Genomic DNA, 23,774 nt, shown 5'->3' on the forward strand with positions numbered 1-23,774 from the left:
TACGACCCGCAATAACGGGCTCATAGGCTTCTGTTAGCCACGGGTACCTTCCCGTTTGCTCACGGGAAGGTACCCGTGCCGTTAAAAAAGATAGAACATGCCCTATTTCATGCCGTAATAACGGCACGGGCATCCCATAGAAGTCTATGGGGCTCCCGTAATCATGGGTGGCTGCGTGTGTTCACCCGTGATTACGGGAGCGTTGCGAGGTGAGGCGAGGTCAGGGGACTACCCGGTCTGCAGGCCACAGCCCAGTGGCGTAACTACCGCCGGGACTACAATGAAAACTATGGCAGAGCGGGGAGGTATCTCCCCGCTCTGCCATAAACAAGACATGTATCCCCTATCCTGTAAAAAATAAAAATAAAAGACGTTCATACTTACCGACAACTTCCTGCTTCCTCCAGTCCGGTCTCCCGCCCGTTGCCTTGGTGACGCGTCCCTCTCGACATCCGGGCCGACGTCCTGGATGACGTTTCAGGCCATGTGACCGCTGCAGCCAATCACAGGTCAATCACAGGCTGCAGCGGTCACATGGACTGCCGCGTCATCCAGGGATGTCGGGCTGGATGTGAAGAGAGGGACGCGTCACCAAGACAACGGCCGGGTAAGTATGAATTTCTTTAACTTTTATTACAGAAAAGGCTGTCCCTTCTCTCTATCCTGCACTGATAGAGAGAAGGGGCTGCCGATTAGTGCAGTGCTATTTTGCTGCCAAAAACGTGCTCGTAAATACGGGTGGAATACGTGTGACACCGGACCCATATTTACGAGCACGGGTTCGTAAATACTGGTGCAAAACGGGTGGAATACGTGTGACACCGGACCCGTATTTACGCCAGTATTTACGGGTGGGAAAAAATACGGTCGTGTGCATGAGGCCTAATAGTGCGTTCTACTTGCTCATATTGCTGTGGAGACGCAGCGTTTTTTCCGCAGCAGTTTTACCTGCATATTTAGTGTCAAACATTCGTTATTGCCAAGTATATGGGCATCTGCGTATTTCCATAGGTTTTTACTGTGTTTCCGCTGCGAAAACGCTGTAAAAACCGCAACAGCATGAATCTGTCTATGGGCCAAACACGCAGCATAAATTGACATGCTACGGAATTTAAAAACGCACCGCAGAACACTTTCCACACGACTAATGTGCGATTTTTTTTCCTCAGCGTGGGCATGAGATCTACTAGAGCTCATTCACTTTGCTGCTACTGTAAATGCTGCAGAATTTCTGCACAGAATTCGGTAGAGTTTACGCTACTTGGGAACTCAGCCTAAAAAAGCAGTGAAACGCATTTAAAACTGCATGCGTTTCTTAAAACAAAAAATACAGTGCTCAAAAAATGTAAGGGTACACTTCGTCATCACAGTATAACTCCAAGTCAATTACACTTAAAGAGGCTGTCACCACATTATAAGTGCCCTGTCTCCTACATAAGGAGATGAGCGCTATAATGTAGATGACAGCAGTGCTTTTTATTTAGAAAAACGATCTATTTTTACCACTTTATTAGCGTTTTTAGATTTGTGCTAATGAGTTGCTTAACGCCCAAGTGGGCGTATATTTACTTTAGACCAAGTGGGCGTTGTACAGGGGAGTGTATGGCGCTGACGAATCAGCATAATTCGCTCCTCTCCATTCATTTACTCAGCGCATAGGGATCCTGCTAGGTCCTTATGTGCAGTCTTATACTAACACATTAACGATACTGAAGTGTTTAGACAGTGAATAGACATTCCACGGGATGTCTATTCACAATCTCTGCACTTCGTTACTGTTTCTATGTTAGTTACAGCAGAGGAAGCGTGATCTCGTTGTAACCTGTCATTTACCGCGTAATCTCGCGAGATTATGCGTCCTCTGCTGTAACTACCACAGACACAGTAACGAAGTGCAGAGATTGTGAATAGACATCCCGTGGAATGTCTATTCACTGTCTAAACACTTCAGTATCGTTAATGTGTTAGTATAAGACAGCACATAAGGATCTAGCAGGATCCCTATGCGCTGAGTAAATGAATGGAGAGGAGTGAATGACGCTGATTGGTCAGCATCATACACTCCCCTGTACAACGGCCACTTGGTCTAAAGTAAAAATACGCCCACTTGGGCATTAAGCAACTCATTAGCATAAATCTAAAACCGCTAATAAAGTGGTAAAAATAGATAGTTTTATTAAATAAAAAGCACTGCTGTCACCTACATTACAGCGCCCATCTCCTTATGTAGGAGATAGGGCACTTATAATGTGGTGACAGAGTCTCTTTAAGGAATACCAATCTGTCCTGTTAGGAGGCATAAGCGATTGTGATTCAATTTCACATTCTTGGATGCAAATGAAGGTTACAACAGGTGCACTAGAGAGGCAGGATAAGTAATAAATATCTGATCGTAGGGGTCTGATCACTGGGACCTCCACCGATCATGAGAACAGGCTTACTTTGCCATTCCTAAGATCCCAATAGGAGTGGAGCAGTTGTGCACATGCCCGACCCCGCTCCATTCAATTCTATAGGTCTGCCAAGCGCTACCTTCAGCAGCCCCATAGAAATTAATGGAGCGATGGCCGAGCATGCGCACTACTGCTCCATTCCTTTGGGGCTCCCAGGAACGGCAAAGTAAGCCCATTCTCGTGATCGTTGGGAGTCTCAGTGATCGGAGCCCCACCGAACAGATATTTATCACCAATCCTGTGGATAGGTGATAAGTATTGATTATGGGAAAACCCCTTTAACTTGCGATTGCTTTGCAGACCGTTGAATGGTCTGAAAAAAAGCTATTCTTTTAGCATCACATGGTAGGGTCATAAACTGAATGGGAAAAAAAACGCGATTCCTCAATCTTTTGGGGGTTGTTTTAACGGCTTTCGCCATGAGTAGAAATGGCATGCTAACTTTGTTCTGCGGGTCTATATGATTACGCTGATATAAAATTTATATAGGTATTTTTATGCTTTACTACTTTTACAAGGAAAAAACTGATTGTTAAAAATTTTATTTGAGTTTTGTTGCCATATTCGGAGAGCCATAATTTTTTGTCGATTGAGCAGTATGAGGGCAAGATGTAGTTTCTATTGGTAACATTCTGGGGTACATGAGACTTTTTATTCATTTTTTTTGTGGGAGATGAAGTGACCAAAAACCAGCGATTCTGGCATTTTTAGTTTTTTACAGGGTTCACCGTGCAGACTAAATAATTATATATTTTAATAGTTCAGAATTTTACTGACGCGTTGATACCAATTAAGTTAATTTTTTTACATTGTGCTTGAGGGAAAAAGGGCAAAAGAGGTTTTTTTTTTACTTTACATATTATTTTTTTTATATGAAAAAACCCTTTAACAGTTTTGTACTCGTTCCCGCAGGGGACTTGAACCAGCATGATATACTGCAATACTAATGTACTGCAGTATATTATGATACTGACACTCTCCCATGAAGCCCTGCCGTAGAAATACAAAGCTGGCAGACATGGGGGCCTTCATCAGGCCCCAGGCTGTCATGCCAACCAATGGCACCCCACGATTGCGTTGCGGCCGTTGGAACATTACAGGAGGCCGTCCCTGTTTCTATTCATTTAAGTGCCGCGGTCGATATTGACCGCTACATCTAACCGGTTAAACGAGCGGAATCCTGCTCATTACCCTGAAGTGTCGGCTGGAACACACAGCCGACACGCTCGTTTTATGGAGCGGGCTAAGCCGCTGAGACCGCTCCATATTCCCCAACCCGTCGTGCGCCGTAAATATATACGGCGGATGTCGGGAAGGGGTTAATACAATGTATGGAAGAGTGTTAAATTCAGTGACCAGCCCTAGTTCTCAACCCCATCATCTTTGGCGGAAAGTTCAATGTGTGCAGCATAGCTGTGTTAGCATCTTATTTACATTATTTGCCCAATTCCATTGTGTCAGCATGGTTAGGCATCACTCCTACCTTACAGGTTACAATATATTGGGGCCATTCTGAATGCAAAATGGAGTCTGACGATGTACTAGTGAAATTGCATGCTCGGCAAAGAGTATAATACCCAAATCTACATACCTTTGCTTCATGATAACATAGACTACGAAATACATCTTCCTTTTTTGCTTCTTTCACAAGCAAGTTGAAGCGACTTAACATTGCAGCTTTGCAAAGGCGACTTGCCATTGAGAGACCACTTTTAAATGGTGAACTATAAACAACAACAAAAAATTCCATTTCTACAGCTTCAGAGGATTTAATATGCATTTTTAAAATTCTTATACGACATCAAATGCTTTAAACACATACCTTTCAATGACTTTCCCTTGCAACGCATCCACAATTTCTAATGAACGGTCTCCTTGTGACCAATTCAAACTGAGTCTATGATTTCCAGCAACAGCCTGAGTTTGGTGGACAGCAGTCGCAATGCTGATGTATGGTCTGCTTACTAGGTAAAACATAGGTAATCTAGAAGTTAGAGCATCATCAATTCGACGCTTTACAGCAATCTCTAATCCTCTCGTGTCTGTGCAATTTGCATTACCTAAAAATAAATACAACAAAAGAATGAACACATCATTTGTGGATTTTGTGAAAAATGTATAGAAAAAAAAAAAAGAAGAAGAAGAAAAGCACACTTTGCAAATTTTTGGGGCGGAATCTGTGACCGTTTACGGTACAATGTATGATGATGGGGTTTTTAAAAATTTAGGGCATGATGTGGATTTTAAAATCCTCAGCATGTCAGTTCTGTTGCAAATTTGTAATAGATTTGACACAGATTTAATCCTTTGCAATACATATGGATAAATCCGCTACCCTGATGATCCCATAGTCCTTGCACTTGAACATAGATCATCATGTGAAAAAGTGAGGACACCTCACGTAAAGCTTTCTTAATATTTTTTTTTTAACAAAGGGGTACAGTATTTGATTGCCATTTAAACAGTATGTGAACGACTTTGCAATAATTAAACAAATTTCCCAGTATTTTTTTTCAGTCAAATAATTTATTTAACCCTTTTATGCCGACAATCTGTAGCTACACGTCCTTTTCGCACATACCCCGTGCTGCCAAGGCGTGAATATACAGATCTCTGTTCCAGCCGGCATATCGCTGTAAAAAGCGCTCGGACGCCGGCTGTGTCAGTGTCCGCGGCTCCCCAGCAACCTGTTCTCTGATAGCCGAACCGACTGGTTCGGCTACAGAGAATATGATCACCGTTATTAACCGCTTCCCGACCGCCCTCAGTAAATTCACGTCGGAGCTTGCTGCGCTCTGTGCAGCGCCGACGTGAATTCACAGTGGGTGTTAAAAGCGCGATCCGGGTGTCTCAGAGTAGTGCTGTAACACGGATCGCGCTGTTAACCCCAGCCTCTGGTCCCGGAGACATGACCGGGGCCTGATTGGTTCAGGTCCCGATCATGTGAGCGCAGGGAAAGTTTGTTGCTACAACAAACTATCCAGAGGACCAATTGTGGGTGCTGCCGTCGGTTGCATGGCAAAACCGGAGGCCATACAATGGCCTCCGGTCTGCCATTCACAGAAGCCTATGAGGACCAGCTGGTCCTCATAGGCTTCCTATCAGTGTGACTGTCAACGTCACACTGACAGATTATAACACGTTACACTACCTAGGTAGTGTAATGTATTATAGCAGCCGTCAGTGCTGCAGGTCTTCAAGTGAAACAAGTAAAAAAAAAAAAAGTTATAAAAATGTTTTATAAAAGTGTAAAAACAAGTTATAAGTTACAAAAACAAAAAATGCTTTTTTTCCCTATAACTCTTATTATAGGAAAAAAAAAAAAAACGTTAAAAAAGTACACATATTTGGTATCACCGGATTCGTAACGACCCCAACTATAAAACTATAATATTTTTCCCGCACGGTGAACACCGCAAAAAATAATTCAAAAACAATACTAGCATCACTATTTTTTTGGTCATCGCTCCTCCCAAAATATAGAATAAAAAGTGATCAAAAATTCGCATGTACCCCAAAATAATACCAATAAAAACTACAACCGTCCCGCAAAAAACAAGCCCGTACACAACTTTTTTGACTGAAAGATAAAAAAATTATGGCTCTCAGAATATGGTGACAAAAAAAATAACTAATTTTATAGAAAAGTGATTTTATTGCGCAAACGCCACAAAACATAAAAAAAAACTATATACATATGGTATCGCCGTAATCGTACCAACCTGCAGAATAAAGTAAAATGTCATTTAAAGCGCACAGTGATTACTGTAAAAAAAAAAAAGGACAAAAAACATTGTCAACATGTATGTTTTTTTTTTGTCACTTTGCTTGCCAAAAAAAATCGAATAAAAAGTGATCAAAAAAATCACATGTACCCTAAAATGGTACCAATGAAAACTACAGATTGTAACGTAACAAATAAGCCCTCGCACGACTCCTGTGGAGAAAAAAAAAAAAAAAAGTTCTGGCGCTCAGAATATAGCAACAGAAATTGTGCAGTGTCCCCAAAAGCGGATAAGATTGGGCACCATTTATCAGTGCGACACTGGCCAAACATCTATGAATTATACCCTCTTATTATGCCCAGATGTACTCTGCCCAGCTTACATATGCCACCACATTATAAACTGAAATACCAGCAAAACCCCAAACAGAACTATTATCAAGCAAAATCTGCGCTCCAAAAGCCAAATGGCGCTCCCTCCGTTCTGAGCTCTGCCGTGGGTCCAAACAGCAGTTTATTACCACATATGGGGTATTGTCGTAATCGTGAGAAATAGCTTTACAAGTTTTGGGGTACATTTTTTTGATATTTTTTCAGAAACAAAAGTAGATTTTCATTTTCACAGACTAACTCCAGAAAATATAGCAAAATACCTGTCGGGTCAAGATGCTAACTATACCCCTAGATAAATTCCTTAAAGAGGCTCGGTCACCAGATTTTCAAACCCCTATCTCGTATTGCAGCAGATCGGCGCTGCAATGTAGATTACAGTAAAGTTTTTTTTTTTTTTTTAAAAACGAGCATTTTTCACCAAGTTATGAGCATTTTTATATTTATGCAAATGAGCCTTTCTTAAGTACAACTGGGCGTGTTTAAAGTTATGTACAACTGGGCGTGTATTGTGTGTGTAACATCTGGGCGTTTTTACTTGTTTTACTAGCTGGGCGTTGTGAATAGAAGTGTATGATGCTGACGAATCAGCATCATCCCCTTCTCTTCGTTAATACCCAGCTTCTGGCAGTGCACAGACACACAGCATGTTCTCGAGAGATCACGCTGTGACGTCACTTCCTGCCCCAGGTCCTGCATCGTGTCGGACGAGCGAGGACACATCGGCACCAGGCGACAGAGGCTACAGTTGATTCTGCAGCAGCATAGGCGTTTGCAGGTAAGTCGATGTAGCCTCTGTCGCCTGGTGCCGATGTGTCCTCGCTCGTCCGACACGATGCAGGACCTGGGGCAGGAAGTGACGTCACAGCGTGATCTCTCGAGAACACGCTGTGTGTCTGTGCACTGCCAGAAGCTGGGTGTTAACGAAGAGAAGTGGATGATGCTGATTCGTCAGCATCAAACACTTCTATTCACAACGCCCAGCTAGTAAAACAAGTAAAAACGCCCAGATGTTACACACACAATACACGCCCACTTGTACATAACTTTAAATCCGCCCAGTTGTACTTAAGAAAGGCTCATTTGCATAAATCTAAAAATGGTCATAACGTGGCCAAAAATGCTTGTTTTTGAAAAAAAACAAAACGTTACTGTAATCTACATTGCAGCGCCGATCTGCTGCAATACGAGATAGGGGTTTGAAAATCTGGTGACAGAGCCTCTTTAAGGTGTGTAGTTTCCAAAACCACATTTGGGGAGATTCCACTGTTTTGGCACCACAAGACCTCTTCAAACCTGACATTGTGCCTAAAATATATTCTAAAAAAAGGAGACCCCAAAATCCTCTAGGTGCTCCTTTGCTTCTGAGGCCGGTGCTTCAGTCCATTATCACACTAGAGCCACATGTGGGCAATAAATAATGAGTTGCGTTTCTCTGGTAAAACGTTCTGTGTTACAGAAAAAAAAATGTATTACAAATGAATTGCAGCAAAAAAAATAAAATTTGTCAATTTCCCCTCTGCAAATTTTCTTAAAATGTTGGTGTTTTCCACAAATAAGCTATGAATTTATTGACCAAATTTTTCCACTAAGTACAATATGTCACGAGAAAGCAATCTCTGAATCGCTTGGATAGGCAAAAGCATTCCAGAGTTATTACCACATAAAATGACACGTCAGATTTGGGTTAAAGAGAAAAAGCAGAATGGCCATGTCAAAGATATCTACATTTTATCGACATGCTGTGGGTGGTTTGGTTTTACATGCAACAAAAACCTCAAACATCCCAGAGAAGAAAAAAAATTCTGCATAGAGGGAAAAAAATAAATAAATCTGGATTATTGTATTTACTGTAAAACCTGAGGGACACAGGAACCATGTGTATAGATAGGCCACACAACTAGGAAACAAAAAGGTTTGGCTCCTCCTATGCAGGCTATACTATATGCATATAACTAATCAGTTTGTAGGAGAAGCAAAAATAAGCAGATGTCCGATAAAAATGTGAAAAAAAAAACCTCAGAACAATGGGAAGCAGCTGTGTCCCCCAATGAAGTGTAACAGACAGATTTTTACGGCGAGTACAAAAATCCTCTTTTCTGGTTTATATTATTAGGGGATACAGAAATCAAGGACTAAAGTAGTCGCTGGGGTACAAAAAAAGAATAAGCGAATTGATAAGGAGGATGGCTGAACCAACGCTGCCTGAAACACTTTGCGACCAAGACTCTCCCATCCGGTGATGCGAACTTTGTAAAATTTAGAGAAGGTATAAATGGACTACCACGTAGAGGTCTTGCACACCTATAGTACCCGTCGCCTGAGTAGAGCACAGCACAATACAGAAGGGGGATTCCGTCCTTTCACAAACTAGATCTCCAACATAGCCGAGCGAATCCGACGAGCTACGGTTGCCTGGAAGTCCAGCTGCCCCTTACTTTATCGTTCTGGATGGACGTGAGCCCAATCAGCTAAAGTAAGTAGTGACAGAAAGATACAGGTGCCTAGCACGCAACAACAACTTGAGGAGGGACCGCTCCCTGGGATGGGAGGGACAGAAAGATGGCAACACAGTCTCTTCATTGAAGCAGAAACCTCCTTTGAAGGTGGTGAAGGATCAGGAAGGGAGGGAGGAAGGGAAGCAAGAGAAGGCCGGCAGGACCGTTTGCAGGACCTGAGTTACTGCGAGTTCTCCCCCTGGCTGCTTGGACTTATCCTGGGAGGTGGAAATAGGACCAGAGTTGACCGAGTAAACAGGAAGGCGCGCGATACCCATCATCATAACTTGAGAAACCCTGGTAAGCTCCGCAACAGAATGGGACAGGACCCAATCAAGGCGCAGGACACTGCAATACTGGGGGGGGGAGAAGGGGAATCAATAGTCAGGGAGCAGGTAGAGTAAGTGGACTCTACCTGATCCATGGGAAATTTACGTCTGCAAATATAGAACACAAAAAGGGTAAATGAGGAGGATGACCCGGTTTGTCCGGAGCCCTCAACTCTGGGTTCTGACACACCAAATCTTGGTCAGAGACACATCTAGAGAGTGCAACCCCCTGTGAGTTTTAGCTTTTTTTAAAAGAAAAAACAAAGCAAAAACAAAAAAAAAAAAAAAAAGTACTAGCTCAGGATTGGAACACTAGTTCCCAGCCCCATGAAAAGACAGCTTAACAGTAAGAAGAGAAGGACTGTCAGTGGAGTAGAGGAAGAAAGGAGCAGAGAAGAACACCTCTCCCAGAATCTGTCAGGATAATTCTGTACTTGGAGGGGGAAAGTCAGTCAGTCTTTGGGAGAAGCCTCGGAGCCCACGCTACAAGCCCATAGGCTAACATGAGGAGGTAGAAGAGCTTCTTAAGCCTCCAGACCTAGGTCACAAAAGCCTGGGCCTAAATAGGTGGGCATTGCCCTTACAAAGGGTTCTGTCGCCGCCAGACCGAGGAAGCAAACGGGGAAGGTTGTAAAGAGAAGAGGCCTGGGGAGCGTCCCTTACGCAAGGCAGTTGGGCCACCTGAACTGGGCATCAACAGCCTGGGCCTAGATTAGTGGACACTATCAGGGCGGAGTACACCGCACTAAGTGCAGCCCAGGAAAAAGTAATTGGAACGTAGTAGGAAGGAGGCCTGGGGAGTGCCCATGAAGGCGGGCAGTTGGGGACCGCTGGGGCAGTGGGCCACGGGACAAACCCATGTGCCCGCTTAAGACGCAGCATGCAGGAAAAGAAAGACCTCAAGGGTCAGAAGGAGGGATACTCTTCTGGGGGACTAAAGGAGTCAAATACCGCGAGAGAGGGGTCCATACTCACCCACCTACGTGGTGCTGTCCGTGTAGAGACCGTGTGTAGCCTTGCTTCAATGCACCATGCTCTTCTTGTAGGATGGCGGGCAGGGGCGACTAACACAGAATGCCACCACAGCTGAGGGTAAACAGGAAAGCCGGAACTGGCTTTTTCCCATCAGTAGTCTAGCCGTTGGGCAAGCGAGAGGAGACCGTGTCTCTTCCTCCAGAATGATCCCTCATTTCACATTGGGAGGGACAGGGAGGCACAACCCTCTCTTTTACCTCAACCTACAAAAAAGAAGAGAGAAAATATTAGGCAGACGCAGACCTGGAGAACCCTGATCTGTGTCTGAACCTAAAGACATTAAGCTAAAAAAGGATTAGCTCAGTGCCTGTAGGCTGGGTATAACTTGCATAGGAGGAGCCAACTTTTTTGTTTCTTACTGTCAGCTTCCTAGTTGCAGGGCCTTTACTTATGGTTCGAGTGTTCCCCACTGACACAAACAAGAAAAAGTTTTTTGTTTTTTTTAATAATTACATCACCTTTATCTTTGTTTGAATGAAGATTAAATATTGATATATCCACATATATTAACCCGTTTTCGCCTTATGGACCAGGAAATTTTTTCCAAAACTGACGTGTCACTTTATGTGGTAATAACTTTGGAATGCTTTCACCTATCCAAGCGATTCTGAGATTGTTTTCTCGTGACACATTGGACTTTAAGTTAGTGGTAAAATTTGGTCGATACATTCAGTGTTTATTTGAAAAAACTTTTAGAGAAAATGTGTAAAAATTAGCACATTTCTCAATTTAAATACAAAACAATGGAAATACCCCAAAAGTGACCCCATTTTGGAAACGACATTCCTCAGGGAATTTATCTTGTGGTATAGTGAGCATTTTGACCTACAGGTTTTTTGCAGAAATTATTGGAAATAGGCCGTGAAAATGAAAATCTACATTTTTTTCAATAAAATGTAGGTTTAGCTAATTTTTTTTCATTTCCATCAAGGACTAAAAGGAGAAAGGGCACTCCAACATTTAGAAAAGAAAATTCTCCTGAGCACAGTAATACCCCATATGTGGTTATAAACTGATATTTGGACTCACGGCAGGGCTTAGAAAGGAAGGAGTGCTATTTTGGCATTCAGATTTTGCTGGATTGGTTTGCGGTGCCATGTCGTATTTGCAAAGCCCCTGAGGGACCAAAGCAGTGGAAACACCGCAAAAATTACCCCGTTTAGAAAACTACACCCCTCAAGGAACTTATCTAAGGGTATAATTAGCATTTTGACCCCACAGGCTTTTTATCTGAATTTATTTGAATTAGGCAATTTTTACTGGTAATTAAATTTATAATGTGGGGAATGTGTAAGTTGTGAAAAGCAATGCACAGACCAGGTTTTTCGGGGCAGGTGTCACACTGATAAGTGGTGTCCTTTCTTATGTCCCTTTTGCTACACACTCTGCAAAGGCAATATCCCAAAAAGGTGCAGTTTGGGGAACGATGCCGGCTAAGTGTTGACCTGGTCCAATACAGGCGCCCTTGCTTTCAGCAGATGTGCTTGGGCCCTCCCCTGCCTCATTTTTAAAAACAAGCACCTTGATAATCTCTTGAAAATTAAGGAATGACCCTGTCCAGCCTGCACATTAGGATAGCATGTAAGCGTTATACATTGCTATCTGTACCATGTCCACGGCCACCTTTTTATACCACACCCTTGTTTTTCTCATGGCACTATAGGGCTTCAGCACTTGATCTGAGAGATCAACCCCTCCCATGTACTTGTTATAGCCCACGATGCAATCTGGCTTGTGGTGGGTCACTGTGGTGGTATCTCGTACAGGGAACGGGGTGCTGCCGTTCCCATGCATTGTGGTCGAGAAGGACATCCCACGAACACGTTCTCACTGCATAATGCCCTGCTCTCACCCCTTATGACACGTTGGCCAAGCAGTGTTCTAGGGAGGCCTCTAGTTTTTGCGCACCTTGCCGCATGCTGCAGTATTTCTGGTGGAGGCATTTAAATAGGGGGCTGCTGGTGTAGGAGTTATCCACGTAAAAGGTGGTAACCCTGGTCTAGTAGTGGGTACATGAAATCCCACACTATTTTCCCACTAAATCCCAGGACTGGGGGGGGGCATTCTGGGGGTTCAATCCGGGAGTCCTTGCCTCATAAACCTGTAGGTGCACTCTGAGCTACTCTCACCCAGTTTGTACATTTTTATCACATACCTTGCCCTCTTACTGGGCAGTTTTTGTCTGAATTTTAGCCTACCCTTAAAATGTACAGGGGAGTCATCTATTACAATGTACTTTTGGGGGTATACGCTTTTTTAAATTTGGTGCAGAAATAATTAATGACTGGCCTGATTTTGAATAGGCGGTCATATGTGGGGTCATCATGGGGCGGGCACTGTGCATTATCATTATAATGCCAAATTTTAAGAATAGCTTCAAAGCGTGTCCGGGGCAGTGCCACGCGGTAAATTGGGGTGTTGTACAAAACATCTGTACTCCAGTATTGCCTGGTCTGTGGCTTCTTTACTAGCCCCATATGCAGCACAAGGCCTCAGAATTTGAGCATCTCCACTGCATCTACAGAGGTCCACTTGAATGGTCTAGCATATGATGACGTGGGTTTCTGGGTAATAAATTGCTGGGCATATAAATTGGTCTGGGCCACAATTAAATTCACTAAATCCTCACTGAAAAAAACCTTTAAAAAAAATCTATTTCTGTGAGGCCTTCAGTCTCAAAATCAGTTCCTGAGCTACCTATAAATTCAGGGATCTGAGGCTCATAATTCTCGGGGGGTGGGTTCCACACGGGATCACTTCTCTGGGGGTTGCCTCAGATGATGTCCTGGGTCACCTTTGCGGGTGTTCCTCATCACCGGATGATGAGAAGGAGGAGGAAAAGATGACTGGGGCGAATTCCTCTTCTCCCTAGCTGGCGGAATCAGTGTCAGAGGCCAGGATAGCGTATGTCTCTGCTGAATAGACCCTTTGGGATGATTGGGACATTTTTATTAGGGGGGTGTGTAGTGTTTGAACACGTGTAACACAGACTTTATTTTTACACAGGGGGCTGTGTGTGTTGTGCTTTTACACATGTATTTCAAAATTGCTGAAAAAAAAAAAAAAGAAAAAAGAAGAGAACAGAGGAGAAAATAAAAAGTTTAGACAAAAAATGAAGTATAAAAAAATTTACTGAACAAACTTCAGTAACAAAAAATTACAGCAATATAAGACTGTAAAGAATGACTACCTGACACCAACTAAAATTAAACTAACTGCGGCACAGTGATAGGTTATAGCCGCAAAAAGCCGCGATTGGCCGTTCTGAACCACGTAAGGGACAACAGACATCTTTACTCTGTTACCGTGTCTTTAGACACAGTGACCACTTAGCGCTCCAACGTACCCATACATTGGATTGCTTTAAGTACCGAACGACAACAACGTACCCATCCGTTGGATATCGTTAAGGGGTTAAATAAAAAAAAATTACATGTTATACCATGTGATCGTGCTTATACTCTTCCTCTCGTTTTTCATAAAACAAAATGCAAAAACAAAAACAGCCAGATATTCTTAGTGAAAGAAAATGGGTAACTATACACACAGAAGCAATGAGTGAAAAGTATAGTTTTTGGGTTTTCTGGAAAGCGGTATGAGAGCTCTAGGTATCACTAATTTAACCCATTATGGACATAATACTCAACCAAATTTAAAAAAAAAACGTATAAAAACGTAGACCTATTTTCTTGAAATTAAACTTTCCTGGAATCTCCTATAGTAATAAAATGTCAAGTACTAGGGAACACCCAAGTTCAAAAAAGTAAAAAACACCCACTTAACCCCTACCCGCACGAGGACGCAACTGTAAGTCCTCACCTCACGGGAAGTTACTTCCCGCACGAGGACGTACAGATGTAGCCGTCTTTACCTTGACTTTTAACCCCTTGAGTACCCAGCTCATTTTGGCCTTGAGGACCAGACCCATTTTTTTCAAATCTGACATGTATCACTTTATGTGGTAATAACTCCGGAATGCTTTTACCTATCCAATTGATTCTGAGATTGTTTTCTCGTGACATATTGTACTTTAGTGCAAAAATTTGGTCGATAAATTCATTGCTTATTTGTGAAAAACACCAACATTTAGCGAAAATATGAAGAAATTATGATTTTTCCAATTTTAAATGCATCTGCTTGTAAAACAGATGGTAATACCACACAAAATAGTTACCAATTAACATCTCCCATATGTCTACTTTATGTTTGCATCGTTTTTTGAACATCCTTTTATTTTTCTATGACCTCACAAGGCTTAGAACTTTAGCAGCAATTTTTCATATTTTTAAGAAAATTTCAAAAAGCGATTTTTTCAGGGACGAGTTCAGTTCTGAAGTGGTTTTGAGTGCTCTATATATTAGAAACCCCCATAAAACACCCCATTTTGAAAACTGCACCCCTCAAAGTATCCAAAACAGCATTCAGAAAGTGTTTCAACCCTTTAGGCGTTTTACAGGAATTGAAGGAAAGTAGAGCTGAAATTTTCAAATTTCATTTTTTTTTTTACAAAATTCATATGTAATACATTTTCTTCTGTACCACAGAAGGTTTTACCTGAGAAATGCAACTCAATATTTATTGCCCAGATTCTGCAGTTTTTAGAAATATCCCACACGTGGCCCTAGTGCGCTAATGGACTGAAACACAGGCCTCAGAAGCAAAGGAGCACCTCTTGGATTTTGGGGCCTCCTTTTTTCAGAATATATTTTAGGCACCATGTCAGGTTTGAAGAGGTCTTGTGGTGCCAAAACAGTGGAAACCCCCAAAAGTGACCCCCATTTTTTAAACTACACCCCTCAGGGAATTTATCTAGGGGTATAGTTAGCATTTTGACCCCACAGGTATTTTGCTATATTTTCTGGAGTTAGGCCTCATGCACACGACCGTAGCCCGACCGTAGCCGTGTGCACGCCCGTGATTTTCGTGTCGGCCGGCTGCGGACTGTCAGCGGACTGTCAGCCGCAAGCCGCCCGCACATGCACATGGCCGGGCCATTGTTTTCAATGAGCCCGGACCGCAACTCCGGACCATAATAGGACATGTCCGTACTTTCTGCGGTCCGGGTTCCCGGGCCGTGCACGGACCGCAAAAACTACGGTCGTGTGCACGGCCCCATAGAAAAGAATGGGTCCGCAATTCTCCCGTGGATTTGCGGGGGAATTGCGGACGCAAAAACACGGTCGTGTGCATGAGGCCTTAGTCTGTGAAAATGAAAATCTACTTTTTTTCTGGAAAAACGTAAAAATTTCTAATTTTTGCAAGAAATAAAGGAGAGAAAGCACCCCAACATTTGTAAAGCAATTTCTCGCGATTACGGAAATACCCCATATGTGGTAATAAACTGCTGTTTGGACCCACAGCAGGGCTCAGAAGGGAAGGACCCCCATTTGGATTTTGGAGCTCTGATTTTACTGGAATGGTTTTCAGTGCCGTGTCACGTTTGCAACGCCCTGGAGGGACCTAAACAGTGGAATCCCCCCAAAAGTGACCCCATTTTGGAAACTATACCCCTCAAGGAATTTTTCTAGTGGTATAGTTATCATTTTGACCCCACAGGTTTTTTGCTGAATTTATTGGAATTAGTCTGTGAAGATGAAAAGAGACTTTCTTTGGGAAAAAACACAGAATTTTCTAAATTTTATAAGGAATAAAGGAGAAAAAGCACCTCAAAATTTGTAAAGCAATTTCTCCTGATTACGGAAATACCCCATTATGTGGTAATAAACTGCTGTTTGGACCCATGGCAGGGCTCAGAAGGGACGGAGCACCATTTGGATTTTGCAGCTCAGATTTTGCTGAATTGGTTTCTGGGGGCCATGTCGCATTTGCAGAGTCCCTGAAGTACCAGTACAGTAGAAATTCCCCAGATGTGATCCCAATTTGGAGACTATACCCCTGAAAGAATTAAATTAGAGGTGTAGTGAGCATTTTGAGCCCTCAGGTGTTTATAGATTTTATTAGAATTGATCCGTGAAAATGAAAACATTTATTTTTTCCAATAACCTGTAGCTTTAGCTCAGAATTTTTCATTTCCACAAGGAATACAGGAGAAAAGACACCCCAAAATGTGTTACACAATTTCTCCTGATTATGGAAATACCCAATATGTGGTTGTAAACGGCTATTTGGACATACGGCAAGGGTCTAAACGGAAAAAGTGCAATTTTGTTTTTGGAGTGGAGATTTTACAAAATTTGTATTTGACGCAATGTTGCATTGCGCTGAGGTACGAGTACAGTGAAAACTCCCGAGAAGTGACCCCATTTAGGAAACTACACCCCTCAAGGAATTCATCTAGAAGTGTAGTGAGCATTTTGACCCCCAAAGGTTTTGCAGAAATTAGTGCACAGTGGATGTTGCAGATTGAAAATTGACATTTTCCACATATATGCTATTTCAGTGCCCAATGCGTTGGGCCCAGCTTGTACCACTGGAGACATACGCCCCATAAATTGTTAAGCGGTTCTCCAGAGTACGGTAATACCCCATATGTGGTCATAAACCGCTGTTTGGGCACACTGCCAGGCCCAGGAGCGCCATTTGGCTTTTGGAGCGCAGATTTTGCTTGGTAGTAGTTTTGTTTAGTGTTTTACTGGTGTTTCAGTTTATAATGTGGGGGCATATGTAAACTGGGCGGAGTACATACATTTTTTGCGTGACACACTGTCGTTTTTATTGGTACCATGTTTGGCTACGTGCGACTTTTTGATCACTTTTTATTCCATTTTTTTGGAAACAACGTGACCAAAAAACGAAATTCTGCCATTGTTTTTTATGGTATTTTTTTTACGGTGTTCACCGTGCAGGATAAATAATATGATATTTTTTTTAGGTCAGGCCGATACGAACGCGGCGATACCTATTATGTCTAGTTTTTGTCTTTTTTTTTCTAATTATAAAGGGCTTGATCAGGGAAACAAGGCGATTATTGTTTTTATTACGTAAAACTTGTATTTATTTATTTATTTATCTAAAACTTTTTTTTTCACTTTTTATTTTACACATACTAGGGGACTGGAAGATCTGATCTTCTGATCCCCTGCACAATACACTGCACTACTTCTGTATGTACTGATGTAGTGCAGTGTATTGTAACTGTCACTTTACAACTGACAGTTGAGCCTATTACGTCCTGCCTTGGGCAGGACCTAATAGGCTCCCGTACCTGGCAACCAGTAAGCCGTTGCTAGGCTTCCTGGTTGCCATTGCAACCATCAGAACCCTGCGATTTTTCGGGGGGGGGGGGGGGGGGGGAATGGGGTGCAGAGGGAGCCCCCTCCCTCTGTATCAATCACTTAAATGCCGCTGTCGCTATTGACAGCGGCATTTAAGGGGTTAAACTACAGCGATCGGAGAGGACAGTGATCGCTGTAGTTGCAGTGGGATGTCGGCTGTATATTACAGCCGACATCCGATGAAGATGGAGCGAGCACAGCTCCTGTGCCCGCTTCATCCTCAGGGTGTTACTATACGCCCATTTTCGGGAAGGGGTTAATAAAAAGTGTTTTGTTTTTTTACACCGCTTTCTCTGATCTCCTCACGTATCTCACAGAAGTGAGGAGATCAGAGAAAGTGACAGGAGCTTTCTCCTGCAGACGACGTCACAGACGGCTGTGATTGGTCAGTCTTCAGAGACTGACCAATCACAGCAATCGCCGGCATTGGGGACTGTTAATTGGTCCCCAGGCCGGTAGCAGAGACGGTTAGCTGTCAATGACAGCTGCCGCCGCTGTTCTGTCACTATGTGGGCGTTGTACAGAGGAGTGCATGACGCTGACCAATCAGCATCATGCACTCCTCTCCATTCATTTACACTGCACTAGCGATATAGATATATCGCTATGTGCAGCCTCATACACAAGCCCTAACATTACTACAGTGTCCTGATAATGAATACACATGAAATCCAGCCTGGACGTCATGTGTACTCAGAATCCTGACACTTCTGACTCTTTTTTGTGAGATTCCGGCAAGTGAAAACAAATCTCGTTTAGCTCCGTGATCTCGCGAGATTTCGTATCCGTTGCTGGATACCCCACAGGATGACCCCAATTTCGACAGATTTTTTAAAATTAGGCCCCTCAATATTTTTTCCCAAAATTTTGCAGCAATTTACACCCCCGACAAAGAAATATCCATAGATGAATCCCTGGTGCACTTCAAGAGCAGGCTGAATTTTCGCCAATAGAAGTGACCCTATTTTGGAAACTGCACCCCTCAAAGAATTTATCTAGGGGTACAGTTAGCATTTTGACCCCACAGGTTTTTGCTGAATTTATTGGAATTAGTCTGTGAAAATGAACATCTACACTTTTTCCGCAAAAAACGTAACATTTTTTAACTTTTACAAGGATAGGAGGTAAAGCAATTTGGAGCAACCGTGATGCCCTTGTTGCTCCAAAAAGCTATTTTGCATATAAGGAATAAAGCTATTATCGCTGCAACGGAGCCACGCATCTGAAAAATTAAAACCGCGTTATATTCAGGTAAGGTACACTATATTACTGTGCTGCTGCTTTCTGGTGACAGACTCCCTTTAAACTAAAATAGTTTAAGAAAAAACAAACAAACAATCGTCACCAGTTAAACTCAGGTGCAAACAGAATAGGGATAGAGTTATGGTATGGGCTTATGTCATTAAAGGGTTTTTCCAGGAACTTACACTGACAGTCTATTGTTAGACGCCCACCAATCACCTGAATGAAGTAGCGGCTTTACTGCAGCACCTGACACAGCAACGTCTATGCGCACGTGGTTGTGACTTGTACTGCAGCTCTGTCCATTCAAGTAAACGGGCTGATCAGGGCTTAACTAAACAAATACCTTTAAAAGATACACCTACCAACAATAATATTGCTGATGTACACCGGCTGTAAGAAGATGCTTAATAGTGCTCCTTGTACTCCCAGAACCTGCCATTTGGTTAGCTTGTCAGTGGGAGACATACTGATTACGTGAGTAGTAATGTCACAAGGAAAGTAAGGTACAGGGAAATTCTTGCCCTCCACTGAAATGTGAAGGCCTAATCGGTCATTGGTTTCATGTGCAAATAGAGAATTGGGACTAAGACATCTGGAATAAAAAGAAAATTATTTCTTATACATCTTTCTTACAAATCATGTAACTCCACTTTAACAAATGTATATAAAACATTGTGGGAACTGAGCTAAACTATAGATGACATCAGTATGTCCACTGTGCTTCTCCAATCCTCTACAGCAGGTTACAAAGTACATGAGTACATGTCACCTTGGTATTTTTTTATTTCTATTAATAGAAAACAATGAAAGCTCACAGAATTGAAAACAATTAAATTATAACCCATGGCAGGGGCTTTATTAGTTATATATATATATATATATACACACACAGATATATCTGTAGGCCGGCTGGAAGTTCCTGAGGGAATAAAAGTTAAATTCAATCACATTTGGATCAATGGACACTATGGAGAAATTACAGAATGTGGCTATTGTCTATGCTGTAGATCTAATGAGCACAGGGGATCCATTAACGCCTTAATGACCAGTCCATTTTAAACTTTAATGACCAAGTAATTTTTTACGTTTTTCCATCGTCGCATTCCAAGAGCTATACCTTTTTTATTTTTACGTAGACATAGCTGTATAAGCTCTTGCTTTTTGCGGGACAAGTTGTATTTTTTAATAGCACTATTTTGGGGTACATAGAATTTATTGCTTAACTTTTTTTGGGGGGGGGAGGGGGGGGGAGAGAGAGAGAAAAAAAACCCAGAAATTTTGCCACTCTTTTTTGCATCCTAAATCTACGCCGTTTCCCGTGTGGTATAATGACACAATAACTTTATTCAGCGGGTTGTTACGATTGCAACGATACCAAATTTTTATATTTTTTTTGTATGTTTTACTACTTTTACACAGTAAAAACATTTTTTTTTTTTCAAAATTATTTGTTTTTGTGTCTCCATATTTGAAGAGCAATAACTTATTTATTTTGCCGCCGATGAAGTTGTTTGAGGGCTTTTTTTTGCGGGATGACTTGTAGTTTTTATTGGTACCATTTTGGAGTAGATACGACTTTTTGATCACTTTTTATCCCAAAAATTTTTAAGGCAGGATTCACAAAAAACAGCAATTTTTCCATTGTTTTTTATATTATCTTTTACGGCGTTCACTGTGCGGGTTAAATAATGTAATAGCTCTATAGTCGGGGTCGTTATGGAAGCGGCGATACCAAATATGTATAACTTTTTTACTTTATTTTGTTGTTTTTTTTAATAGTAAAGCATTTTGTAAGGGGAAAAAGTCGGTTTTTAATTTTTTTTATTAACTTTATTAAACTTTTTTTTTTTACTAGTCCCACTAGGGGACTTTAATATCCTCCGATCGCTTTTAGAATAAACTGCAATACTTTTGTATTGCAGTGTATTACTGCCTGTCCGTTTAAAACGGACAGGCATCTGCTAATCCATGCCTCTGGCATGACCTAGCAGGCATTCACTACAGGCAGACCTGGGAGGCCTTTATTAGGCCCCTGGCTGCCATCGGATACACAGAACCTCGGCGATCTTATCGACGGGTGTCGGAGGGAGCTCCCTCTCATCCCACCCTCTCCCCAAAACAACTCAGATGTGGCACTCGCTATTGAGCGCCGCATCTGAGGGGTTAAAGAGGCTCTTTTACCACATTATAAGTGCCCTATCTCCTACATAAGGAGGTCGGCGCTATAATGTAGGTGACAGCAGTGCTTTTTATTTTAAAAAAACCGATCTATTTTCACCACTTTATTAGCGATTTTAGATTTATGCTAATGAGTTGCTTAATGCCCAAGTGGGCGTATTTTTACTTTAGACCAAGTGGGCGTTGTACAGGGGAGTGTATGATGCTGACCAATCAGCGTCATTCACTCCTCTCCATTCATTTACTCAGCGCATAGGGATCCTGCTAGATCTGCTTGTCTGTTGTGCAAGGGACCTGTGAAATCAATGGTGATGGAAACTGAAACGTCTGGTTTCCGTCGGTGTCAGTTTGTGTCTGCTCAGGGTCCCGTTCTGATGGAAACCTCCGACGGAACATCAGAACGGGACTCCAAAGCAGATGTGAACGAAGCCTAAATAAATCAATAAATAATGCTAGCTTTGGGTAGCTGGAAAATTTAAAAACTATTGTCGTTATTCGAAATGGACACTGTATGTGGCATGACCTTTTAAATCAGACAAGTAATTTCAAATGAAGTTTAGAACTTTGCAATGCATTAAATGATACTTACAGCTGCGAGTTGGTTTGGGCGGCCCCTTTTGGAAGCTGATTCATATACAGGTAGAGATTCAAATTCTGATTAAGAGCAAGAAGATCAGTTTCTGCCTCTCGGCAGAAAATAGACTTTTTCATCATGCCACTATTTCCACTGTAGTAGAGGAGAAGATGTCTGTAAAAATACCTATAAACAATATCAATATCTAATTACATTTTGAATTGTACCCATTTACTAATTATTTTCCTTATCTCAAATCTATTTTTGTATCCTTACAGTAACTAAAGGTCCTCTTACACGGCCAGTCCTAGGCCGTGCAAACGAGCGCCGATCAACGAGACCGCTCATTAATCAGAGTTCGTTTGCTCCTTTCACAAGGAGCTAGTATGGGGACAAGTACTCATTTCTCCGATCGCTCGTCCCCATACATTATCATCATGTCGGTAGCGTGTCTCCCTGTTTACACAGGGAGATGTGTTGCCAACAACAATAATATTATACTTTTTTTAAAACGATATGATCAGCAGATGAACAAGCATTTGCTCGTTCATCAGCGGATTGCTGCTCTGTTTACAGGGCAGTTATCAGCATTTAGCGTTCTATGAACGATCGTTTGCTTGATAAATGGCCCGTGCAAAAGGGTCTTTAGTTGCCAGTAACATACAGCACATTCCCTTCAAAATAACATGTAAACTTTTTACTTTCACCCACAAAGCTCTCCACAGTGCTGTAGCTCCTTACATCTCCTCCCTCCTCTCTATCTACCACCCTATCCCGTGCTCTACATTCTGCCAATGACCTTAGAATGAAATCCTTCATAATCTGAACCTCCCATTCCCGTCTCAAAGATTTTTCTCGTGCTGCACCAGTCCTCTGGAATGCGCTACCCCAGACAATCAGATTATTTCCCAACATTCACACATTTAGGCGAGCCCTGAAAACACATCTATTTAGACAGGCCTATCACATTCCCTAATCGAACTCCTTTCCTTGGCCCAACTGATCATCAGAACCTGATCCCTTAATTCAGCAGCATTCCTCACATCCCTTGCACCCTAATGCACTTTGTATCGGTCATACACAGATACTGGCTGGTGACCGGCTCATGCAGCTTTATGTGTACTCAGGTTTATAAAAAAAATGGCTGGACAATTGTACTGAAACAAGCACTTTACATTTTGTCTCACCTATTTTCTCATAGATTGAAAGCTCTTGTGAGCAGGTTTTCACTCCTCTTGTTTGAATTGTTAATTAGTTTTGTCACTGTGTAATGTCTGAGATTGTCTGCACATGTACCCTCTGAATTGTAAAGTGCTGCGGAATACGTTGGCGCTATATAAAATTATCAGTATTATTAACACCGATAAGAGGATTTTTGAGTAAACATTGTGTCAAAAATATTTTAATATCTTTATATGTATGAACCTAAAAGTGCTTAATATGTACTGCTATGAACAGTTGTCACTTCAGCCCAAAGATCTGCTGACAACAGCCCACAGGGGGATGGCTATTCTATTCTAAGTCGTTTGGTTTATGGCTTTGCATTTCAGCTGTTACAAAGGCAACGTGAGAAAACATGATGACATTGTATTTCTTATGGCTAAAGATATACAGTCTCCCCATCGCCTCTCTACTATATTACCAAATGTAGAATGTTTACGCCTGCAAGTTAAAGGCTAACGCCTACTCTCATTTGCTTATAAATAAAGATGGATCCGCCCCCTAGGGGCAGAGATTGTTTGAACACCAACCCTGTGTGTCATTGTCTCTCTGGCTGGCCACTCTCTAAACCTCCAAAGAGAGAGAATATCAATTAATTTGGAACTCAGACAAATGCAGAGAATGTAAAAAGTTAATAAATTAATTTTGCAGCGACAATTGTAAAAAAACCTTTTCTCGTCTAGTTTATGGGGGGGGGGGGGGGCGACGGCACACAGGCACTTTTTGTTTAGGTCACTGCTACTAGGCAGCTGACACTGAGCAAAAAAGTTCTACCTCCTACCACCATGTTATACCCCTCCTGCAGACATTGAGCTAAACCAGTATATACTCAATATGTAGGAGAGGCCACGACAGAAAAAAATAACAGCATTATGGAGGAAAAAACAAAAAA

The 23,774-nt window shown here is 42.1% G+C and overlaps 1 protein-coding gene across 4 annotated transcripts in view; it reads right to left on the reverse strand.

The window, feature by feature from the left end:
• ADAD1 (adenosine deaminase domain containing 1) overlaps positions 1–23,774 on the reverse strand; it is a 220,649-nt gene that overhangs the window by 21,741 nt on the left and 175,134 nt on the right. For 2 of the 4 annotated variants that reach the window (XM_075849716.1, XM_075849714.1), the window contains 4 exons: positions 21,677–21,847; positions 19,272–19,501; positions 4,276–4,513; positions 4,045–4,177 (listed from right to left, as the gene is read on the reverse strand). In XM_075849716.1, coding sequence (XP_075705831.1) covers positions 4,045–4,177; positions 4,276–4,513; positions 19,272–19,501; positions 21,677–21,847 — 772 coding nt within the window. The remainder of the gene's footprint in view (positions 1–4,044; positions 4,178–4,275; positions 4,514–19,271; positions 19,502–21,676; positions 21,848–23,774) is intronic. The other 2 variants (XM_075849715.1, XM_075849717.1) reach the window with 2 other exon arrangements.

Source organism: Rhinoderma darwinii, chromosome 1 (assembly GCF_050947455.1).
Source record: "Rhinoderma darwinii isolate aRhiDar2 chromosome 1, aRhiDar2.hap1, whole genome shotgun sequence".
NCBI lineage: Eukaryota > Metazoa > Chordata > Amphibia > Anura > Rhinodermatidae > Rhinoderma > Rhinoderma darwinii.